Source organism: Saimiri boliviensis, chromosome 11, assembly GCF_048565385.1.
Source record: "Saimiri boliviensis isolate mSaiBol1 chromosome 11, mSaiBol1.pri, whole genome shotgun sequence".
NCBI classification, from domain to species: domain Eukaryota; kingdom Metazoa; phylum Chordata; class Mammalia; order Primates; family Cebidae; genus Saimiri; species Saimiri boliviensis.
Window position 1 is genome coordinate 68,678,159 of NC_133459.1, and position 10,616 is coordinate 68,688,774.

At 39.3% G+C, this 10,616-nt stretch overlaps 1 protein-coding gene across 1 annotated transcript in view; it reads left to right on the forward strand.

Annotated features, from left to right (window-relative positions):
* CTH (cystathionine gamma-lyase) overlaps window positions 1–2,481 on the forward strand; it is a 29,582-nt gene extending 27,101 nt beyond the window's left edge. The window contains exons 11-12 of the mRNA XM_003921420.4: window positions 1,192–1,330; window positions 1,900–2,481. Of these exons, the coding sequence (XP_003921469.1) occupies window positions 1,192–1,330; window positions 1,900–1,926 (166 nt within the window). The 3' untranslated portion in view covers window positions 1,927–2,481. The remainder of the gene's footprint in view (window positions 1–1,191; window positions 1,331–1,899) is intronic.
* The last annotated feature ends 8,135 nt before the right edge of the window (window positions 2,482–10,616 follow it).

Below are 10,616 nucleotides of genomic sequence, written 5' to 3' on the forward strand. Positions count from 1 at the left end.
TAGCAGTGTGATAAAGGAAGCTACCCATCACTCAGATCACAACTGAGATTTTTTTCCCCCATGGCTCTCAGGTAAGAGAGGAGAAAGCAGCTTAGGTATTGATTTTGCTGGTGGTGGGCAGGGAAAGGAAGAGTGGTTGGTTGCCATACACATACTGAGGCTAAGATGCTAAGCCTCTCCTCCATTTTTCCTCACAGAAATTTCTCCTTCCCTTGAACTTGGCAGTCTTTTCATCTATACTTGTTTGGCATTGTTTATATAGACTATTTTGTTTTGCGAATTGTCATGGTTTTTAGCTCCTGCTTTGTTATTTAGGGTAAAGAAAATATCTTATTCTTCTTTGTTTCCCAATTTTTTACTGCAGCGCTTGACATATTATGGGTGCTTTTCCTTTACATCTGTTGATCATGGTAATGAGCTGCCAGATGGTTTGAAAAATCTTCAAGGACTCTATGCCAGGAGTTATATTGTGGAATTCTGAATGTTTAGTGGTTGCTACTAGTGATTCTTGGTGGTCTTTTTCCGATGTGAAGGAAGAAAGCCCAGTTCTGTCCCAGGAGCGGGGGACCACCAGGTTGCCTAAGGAGGGGTGAACCGGCCCAGGTCAGAAATGGAGCAGGTCAAAACTCCCGTGCTGATCAGTAGTGGGATCGCACCTGTGCATAGCCACTGCACTCCAGCCTGGGCAACGTAGTGAGACCCTGTCTTTATTAAAAAGAAAAAAAAAAAATTAAGAAAAAAAAAAAAAAAAAAGAAAGCCCAGTTCTGGATTGATCCAGAGGAAACTAATTATGACAGGCTCTTGGTCCAGGTAGCAGTCCAACAGGTTGGTCATGGGGTACATGATTTCTGGCCAAAGCCTCATTTAGGCAAGTTTTGAAATCTACACACTGGGGAGGCTATGCCTTACCCTACTGGGATGCTTGACACACACTTTCATTATTTGGATTGAGAGTATATTTACTGGTGATATAAACAGAATAAAAAAAAAAAAGTCTTGCTTTTCACTTAAAATCATGTCCAGAAGAGGTAAGTTTCATAATTTTCTCAGTTTTTGGCTGTCAATTATAGGGGGCATGCAAAATTTGATTTGGAACATAAAACATTTGAGGGCAATTTCAATTTATGAGACAGAAACACTCCTCCATGGACACAACATAGTGATCAAAAATTTGCTCATGTCTTCTTTAGGGCAATCATGACTCACTCATCAGTTCCTAAGAAAGACAGAGATGTCCTTGGAATTAGTGACACATTGATTCGACTCTCTGTGGGCTTAGAGGATGAGAAAGACCTACTGGATGATCTAGATCAAGCTTTGAAGGCAGCGGTAAGTCTTATTATTGTGCGTGTGTGTATGTGTGTCTGCTTAATCTTGGGCATGGGTGTAACTATATTTACAAAGAGTGGTCTTACTGTGAATGCTAAAGCTTTTCTGTTCCTATAAAAGACCAGGTGTATAAATGTACAGGAAGCTCAGTCAAAGTGCATATTTAAGCATGGTAGTAGGCTGGGCGCAGTAGCTCACTCCTGTAATACCAGCACTTAGGGAGGCGGAGGCGGGTGGATCACGTGAGGTTGGGAGTTCAACACCAGCCTGACCAACAAGGAGAAACACTGTCTCTATTAAAAATACAAAATTAGCTGGGTGTGGTGGCGCATGCCTATAATTCCAACTACTCGGGAGGCTAAGGCAGGAGAATCGCTTGAACCCAGGAGGCAGATGTTGTTATGAGCCAAGATTGCGCTATTGCATTCCAGCCTGGGCAGCAAGAGTGAAACTCCATCTCAAAAAAAGAAAAAAAAAAGGATTGTGGTGGTTAGAAAAAAGACTCCTTAAGGAGGCAAAGCTTTGGCCTATATGTTTAATAACATTTTTCTTGTGCTCTGTTATTATAGCACCCTCCAAGTGGAAGTCACAACTAATATTCCAGAGCTGCTATTAGAAGCTGCTTCCTGCGAAGATCAAATCTTCCTTGAGTAACTAAATGGACCAACAATGAGCCTTTGCAAAATTTTCAAGTGAAAATTTTAAGGGACCTCATTATCTTTCATAACTGTAATCCTCTTAGGGATCCTCTCTGTTAAAACGTTTTCTGTAAGTCGTAATTACAGGGCAATTCTGTTAATATCTTTTTGTGAATTTTGCTATATGTTTGCCTCTGAAGGAGGTGAGATTTGTGCTGCTTTGGGGGATCATGTTCTTTTTTCATGTCTAAGATTCATTTTACTCATGTTTACAATGGAATGGTAATTCATTTTTGATGTTTTGTGAAGAATTTAGATTTAAATGAATTTTCTCAAATAAATTGTGATTTTTTGCATATTGTTGAAAAGAACATTAAAAACAGTGGTTTACACTTAGTTACCATAAGCCAAAAATCAAATATTTGAAAAGTTTACTGTGAAATTCTACTGATTTAAGATTGCATTTAATATTTTTTAAAAAATAAATCTAATTATCAAATGCATCTCAGTGTGATATTCCTACATTAACCTATATTCCTGGGTCCTTTTAATTCCCAACTACTGCTCTTAGAGGTCTTAGCCTTGTATGTTAATTTTTTTATTGTTTTTATTTTATGTATTTATTTTTATTATTTTTTTCTGAGACAGAGTCTTGCTCTGTCACCTAGACTGGAGTGCAGTGGCATGATCTCAGCTCACTGCAACCTCTACCTCCCATGTTCAAACAATTCCCCTGTGTCAGCCTCCCAAGTAGCTGGGATTACAGGTGCGTGCCACCACCCCTGGCTAATTTTTTGTATTTTTAGTAGAGATGGGGTTTCACCATGTTGGTCAGGCTGGTCTCAAACTCCTGACCTCATGATCTGCTCACTTCAGCCTCCCAAAGTGCTGGGATCACAGGCATGAGCCACCGTGCCAGGCCTCTTATGTTAATTTTTATAAATTCAATTAAATAACTATCATTCCCAAATCTTAGTGTTTGCAGATTAGTTATAAGTCATATAAACAGATTAAAGGCTACCTTTATACAGAGAAATAGTACTTTTTATGTTTTTATCTGAAATAGTACATTTGTTGAGAATAAAGGAAGATATGTCTATAAATAGAATCTTTTGGACCTGGTGGCATGTTCTTGTAGTCCTAGCTACTCGGGCAGCTGAGGTGGGAGGATTTCCTTGAACCTAGTTCAAGACTATAGTGAGCTATGAACATGCCACTGCACTCCAGCCTGGGTGACAGAATGAGACCCTGTCTCTAAAAAAATAATGATAAGATAGACTAGTTTATAGATGAATGTATAGTCAGCAAGTTATAATCAGTAAGCCGTAAGTCAAAGAATTACATCTTAAAAATTGTTTTTATACTAAAGGTTTTCCATCTTATAATAAATCTTGATATTACCATTTGTTTTGGTTAAAATGATATGCAGCCTGATGAATAACAGTGCTGTCTAGGAGGAGAATACATAAAAATATACATTCTTCTGTATTGTCCACACTCGAGTTATATCTGTTGAGTCTGGAAATTCTCTCTAGAGGCAGTAGCATTTTGAGGCAGGTCCTATCTCATTGAGGTTTCTGTAATTGATTTCTTGCCATCTCAAGGCCTTAGGGCTGTGGAAATCAATGAAGATCCACCAAACGAGAAAATCAAAGGCTATTCTCAGCTTACTATCGCCTGGGTTTTGGCAGAAAGTCCAGGTGGGCAAATGGGTGGAAAAGCTTTATAATGGAAAAGAGGGAAGCCTTCAGGTATGCCCTGGTTGAAGACTGTTGGCATGGGGAAGCGGAAGAAGGCTGACTGGAGGTGGTGGTGTTTCACAATGGGCAGATCTATGTAATCTAATCAAAGTCTAAGGAAGTTGAGAGGCCAAAGAGGCATCCAGCTTCTTAGAAACATCTCATAGGGACTTAGGAACAGAAGCCATGACTGTATCTTGAGCAATGGTGAGGCAAGTTGGTGGATCCCAGCATAACGACCACCAAGACCTGGTACTTACATACCATAGGGAGAGGAGTGGTTGAGAAAAGATTTGTAAGACAAGGGAAGTATGATAACATCAAAGCTGTTTGACCTAAGGGCAGGATTTACCATATGTAGGAGTTTATTAAGGGTAATTTACTGTAAGGGCAGGATTTACAATAAGTATCTGCTCTTGAGCAAGATACAAAAGAGAAACTGGAATGATGGTGAATAATCAGAAGCTGACAGGGCAGATTAGCATCCAAGATGGAGTTGCTTTGGCCTCTAGATGGGGCATCTTGTGTGATTTGCTAAGGGTGCATATTTGGGTTTCTCTGGTCCTAAGAGTTGGAAGCAGGGGCAAAATTAGAGAAACTGTCAGTTCTTAATCATTTCCCAGCCATTCTGGGCCAATTGTTACACAAGTTATTGTTTAGCTTTGTGGACTGTCACTAAAGAAAGCAGTCTGGGCTGGGCGTGGGGCTCATGCCTGTAATCCCAACACTTTGAGAGGCTGAGGCAGGTGGATCATCTGAGGTCAGAAGTTCAAGACCAGCCTGACCAACATGGTGAAACCCCATCTCTACTTAAAATACAAGATTAGCTGGGCCTGATGGTGCATGGCTGTAATCCCAGCTACATGGGAGACTGAAGTAGAAGAGTTGCTTGAACCCAGGAAGCGGAGGTTGTGGTGAGCTGAAATCATGCCCTTGCACTCCAGCTGGGGCAAAAGTAGTGAAACTCCATCTGGGGGAAAAAAAAAAAAAGCAGTCTGGTTTCCTGCAACTCTGACTTACAGCAGGCTGATTTCCTGGGTGGTTTGGTTTCTTGGACAGGTTGCTGCAGGTTGTGGGTTGAATTTCTAAGTTTACATATGGCATGGCCATTGTCCATTTCTACATTCAGTCTCTTAGGGCTTCTGGTGAGCAATAAGTAACTACCATTGTGTTAGTCAGGGTTCTCCAAACTAACAGAACCAATAAGGTGCATATGTGTATGTGTGTGTGTGTGTGCATTATGCATAGAGAGAAAATAGAGATTTATTTTAAGAAATGGCTAATGTGATCGTGAGGGGTGGCAAGTCTAAAATCTACTGTAGTCTTGAATTTGAAATTTGCAGGGTATACCATTCTTCTGAAAATACAGGCAGGGATTCTGGGGTGCAGTTTTGAGGCAGAATTGCTTCTTTTTTTGAGACAGAGTCACTCTGTCGCCTAGGCTGGAGTGCAGTAGTGCGATCTCGGCTCACTGCAACCTTCGCCTCCCAGGTTCAAGTAATTCTCCTGCCTCAGCCTCTTGAGTAGCTAGGATTGCAGATGCAAGTCACCACACCTGGCTAATTTTTGTATTTTTAGTAGAGATGGAGTTTCACCATGTTAGTCAGGCTGTTCTTGAACTCCTGACCTCATAATCCACCCACCTTGGCCTCCCAAAGTGCAGAGATTACAGGCATGAGCCACTGCACCCGGCCGGCAGAATTGCTTTCTTTAGTCTTTGCTCTTAATGCCTTCAACTGATTGCGTGAAACTCACCCACATTACAGAGATTAATCTCCTTTGCTCAGTCTGTTCAACTATTAATCACATCTAAAACATACCTTTACAGCAACATCTGGACCAACTGGGCATCATAATTGACACAGTAAACATCACAACCATGTTCTAGCACCGTTCCTCACTGCCTGAGAAGAGACCGTTATGTTTATTAGAAATTTTGAGGTTTATCTGCAGCTTTTGGGTCTCTGCAACCACATCCTCTACCATTAACATAGTTCACAGTGAGATGATGATTCTGTGTTTAACACTTGGCCCCACCTTCTTCACAGTCCTTCTGGTTTTGTAGAGAGGAAAGTAACTGGACAGCTACATTCTGGTCAGGTTAGGTGAAGTCAGGCTTTCAGGACACTATTTTCACTGAGTTGCTTTATAAGGCACATTATGCAAAATTCTATTGGCTCTTCTGTTTGCTACATTCAGTGTTGAAATTCTAAGAGTGAGTCTACTGCCATACCACCCTGAACACAGCCTATCTCGTCCAAAATTCTGAGTGAGATTGCTGTCTCACACCAAAGCAAGTGGGTCCTATCTTCAGCAGGCACACAGCATCATGCCTGGATTTGATCCGGCTAGATGACATTTAAGAGAAAACTTTATTGTGGACTTTGTGAAGTGTGACATTTGTCTGTGACTCAATTCGTTCATGTATTTGTACCTGGGAGTTATTACATAGCTAACTTCCAGCTGCTTTCAATTTACATGATAAAAGAAATGGGTCATATTCTTCTCAGTGTCCTTGTAGTACATTTTCTTTTAGTTTTTCAGTGAATTCTGCTGTAAAGTAAAACAGACAAGATTGTTCATTATTTTGGATTATTTTGCTGAAGATGACCAGCTCTGAGATGTGAGGGGTAAATATGAAAGTAACAGTAAAATCTGGAATATCTTTTAAAAATTAAGACATCGTTTTTAACAACAATAGCCTTAAATGACCTGATTCCACAGAAAAGCCAGGAAAACAGTGGGGAACTACTAATTTATTTTGTAGACATATGGAAATCTTAATACTATTAAGATATAAATCTTAATAGTATTTTTATAAAGTGAAAACAATATGATCACTTAATTACTCAGGTGGACCTGAAGAAAATTTCAGAGAAAAAAATAAAGCTTGGAATGCACGTTAGAAAAACACAAAAGGGAACACAAATACTTCAAACAGATCTCTTAGGAGGCCAATATTGAAAGAAATACAAAAGATGGTAAACATGATTAAACAAAACATCATCAATGAGTAACAAAAGTATTATTCAAAATAAAACTTCTCTTAGGAATTATCCAAAGACAAGTAATTATTTTAGAAATAATTTCCACTTCCATACAATGAAAGAAACCCTGATTTCATTTACTTCACAATACAATACAAATTTACTTAGAAAAATGAATAGAATAAAAAATGTAATTGCTTTTAAATTGAAGATGGAAGAAAAGATTGCTATGTCTTCTTTTAAATAAACACATTTGATTCAATTTTGATTTATTGTTCACAAAATAAACGTATATTCGAGCCTGTGAGAACTGTCAAATACTGCAAACTTCTTTTGAATAGTGCACCTTTAATAGAACACATATCGAATAGCTCTAGGGATTAGAGACTTCTGACTTTATTACTATTTTTACAGGAATTTATATCTTGGTTTCTTCAATTAGAAACAAAAATCGGGGCTGATTTTTTTAATTTCATTTATTAGCTCAGCTATTCTCACACCTATGTGCTGAATTAGAAGGGACAAGTATAGTCCATCTTCTTACAGAGAAGGAAAGGAAAGTTCAGAGTGATTATGTGACCATTTCACATCGTTCGGCTAGCAAAAACAAGTGTCAGAGGCAGGGCTAGAATGTTGGACTTCAAGCCTCTTACTTCTTTGTGTTAGTGCACCATTCTTAGTCCAGAACAGATAATTCTCAAACAGATTAGCAAATCACCCTCTTGAAATTGCAAGAGTTGTTACCATGTGATCAAGTCATCATAATTAATGCAAACTCTAGTTTCTAGTTGGGAAAGAGATTAAGGTGGAGACTTTGTAATAAAAGATGGATATATATTTTATTCACATAGTTTATTTTATTTTGAATGAAAGAGCCAAGTGAAGTCTAGCCTTGGCCTGTTCCTGAGGGGGTGATCTCTGAAACAAATGTGCTGCAGTTGGGGACATGGGGGCTGGCCTTTTATAGCCCTGTATTATTCAACCATTAGTTATGAGCTGGAGATGGGGAGGGACAGGGAAGTTGAAGGAGGAGGCATGGGAAACCTTCCTGGTGAAGTGGCTCCAGTCAGCTGAGGGCAGTTCTCTGGTGAAGGGTAGGCTGGTGCTGTGGCCTGGTAAAGGGAACCTTACTGGCGTATTATAGTATCCACTACAGGTGGTAACTTACGGCTCACCCATTTTATCTAACAACCTCCATAAGCTACCTAAAAAAAGTAACTGTGACTATAATGTTGTGATTATTGGTCTATAATGAAACTGCTCACCCCTTCTTTCTGTCTTTTCTTCTTTCTCTCCTTCTGTAATAATGTTTTTCTATTTTGCAGGAGGTTTTTTTTTTTTTTTTTTTTTTTTTTTTTTTTTTTGAGATAGGGTCTTGCTTTGTCACTCAGGCTGGAGCACAGTGGTGCAATTGTGGTTTACTGCAGCCTAACCTCCCAGGCTCCAGTGATCCTCCTGCTTCAGCCTCCTGAGTAGCTTACTACCGACATGTGCCATCATGCCTGGCTAATTTTTTTGTAGAGATGAAGTCCTACTATGTTGCCCAAGCTAAAAGTAATTTTTTTTTCTAGAAAGTTTAGCGATTTAGAAAAAAAAAAAGGTGGTCTTTAATAGGCTTTATTTTTTGGAGGCCGGAGTCTCCCTCTGTCACCCAGGCTGGAGTTCAGTGTCACGATCTCCATTCACTGTAACCTCCGCCTCCCAGATTCATGCTATTCTCTGCCTCAGCCTCCTGAGTAGCTAGGATTACAGCTGCCCGCCACCAGGCCCAGCTAATTTTTATATTTTTAGTAGAGATGGGGATTTGTCATGTTGGCCAGGCTGATCTCGAACTCCTGACCTCAGGTGATCCACCTGCCTTGGCCTCCCAAGGTGCTGGGATTACAGGTATAATCCAGTAAAAAAACCCTCATGGTACCTGGCCTTTAATAGGGTTTCATAACAGAAAAGTAGACATCAGAATTTCTAAGTTCAAAACCCAGCTAATGCGCTTACCAGCTTGTTGACCTTATTTTTAGCAACTCAAACTATCTAAACTTCAATGTCCTTCCTCATAGGAAAAATGGGGCTAATAATGTTTGCTGACATAATGCATGTAAAGCATGATGCATTTGGTGCTCAATAATTATCTATCCCTTTGACTTAGTAAAAACCATTGTTGTTGTGTATATGACTCTAAGTTTTCTTTAAATTATATAGACAGTGTTTTGAGTACTGGAATCATGGCAAATAAAACTGTCTATCCAACTCTTGTTGTGGTTTTGATTTAGAATATTCTGTTGTTGTTACTAAGTAACAGACTGATTATCCTGGGTTGGAGGGTGGTTCTCATTTTAGCCTAGCTACAAGCTATTTTAACCAACTGATGTGATAATTTTTTGGCTTTTTATAAAAAGTTGAATATTGGAGAAAGAAATCCCAGAAGATCTGATTGGCATTTCTAGATGCCATTTCCTAGGGAAATTGATATATAAAATTACATATACATACATATGTGTAGCTAATACAAATGATAGTAGATCATTTTGAAAATATAAAGCAAACTTAAAGCTTAATCATCATCAAATAGGCTGGGCACGGTGGCTCAAGCCTGTAATCCTAGCACTTTGGGAGGTCGAGGCGGGTGGATCATGAGGTCAAGAGATCGAGACCATCCTGGTCAATATGGTGAAACTCCGTCTCTACTAAAAATACAAAAAATTAGCTGGGCATGGTGGCACGTGCCTGTAATCCCAGCTACTCAGGAGGCTGAGGCAGGAGAATTGCCTGAACCCAGGAGGTGGAAGTTGTGGTGAGCCGAGATCATGCTATTGCACTCCAGCCTGGGTAACAAGAGCGAAACTCCGTCTCAAAAAGAAAAAAAAAAATCATCATCAAATAGCAACAATGATAATTGTAATATTATTGATAGAGGCACCACATGAACCTTGTTTGTATGACTCCAAATACGTGTCCTGAACAAACAGCCATGCTGCCACTCCAGGGCTGCAAATTGTTTGTCATGCTTTGGTCACTTTTAGGAGAATACTCTAACAGCATAGAAGAAAGGTACTCAGGAGACACTGTTTCTATTTTTTTTAGTTATAGTGAGTTATAGCTCAAAAAATAAATATTTTATTGAGTTATAGCTCAACAAACATTCATTCAATGTTGGTTGAATTGAATGAATGTTTGTCGAGCTGTAACTGCTAATTATTTTTTCATTCAATGTTATTGAGCTATAACTGTTGGGATGTGTTAAGCTCAAAAAATATCACGTTGAGTAAGACTAAGTCCTTGCCCTCAAAATCCAGTAGGGAGTTTAGAAAAATAGGCAGTGTGCTAAAGCATGCATGAAATGCTTTGAGACCACATAATGGGGACCCCCAATTCAGGAGGGCCAAGTAAAACTTTCAGGAGGAAAAGACATCCAGGTTGGATTTTGACAGCGAATAGAGTTAGCCAAATTAATAGGGTTAGAAGAACTTTCTACAGCATAATGAGGACCCAATTTTCTCACTGGTAAAATGAGTGATAGAACCAAAAAAAAAAAAAAAAAAAAAGAAAACCTTGAAAATTTCTTTGTATTTGTTTTCTGTTGTTACCATAACAAATCACCAAAAACTTAGCTTGAATAGGATAAATTTATTATAGTTCTGTAGATTGAAAATCTCACATAGGTTCCACTGCACTGAAATCAGCAAGACTATGTTTCTGGAGTCTCTAACAGAGTATCGATTTCCTTGCTTTTTTAGATAGGAGAAATGAGTTCCTGGCGATTGTAGGACTGAGTCTCCTGAAACTTCAGGCTGTGCAGTGGAGGGTCTATGACTTTCTTTAGGAGGTGTCTAAGGCGTTAGTCGAGTGTGATGAAGCCATGAGTCGATTCCCACCACCTTAGCTGCCATTCGGGTAGACAGAATAACTGAAAACGGTCCTTCCC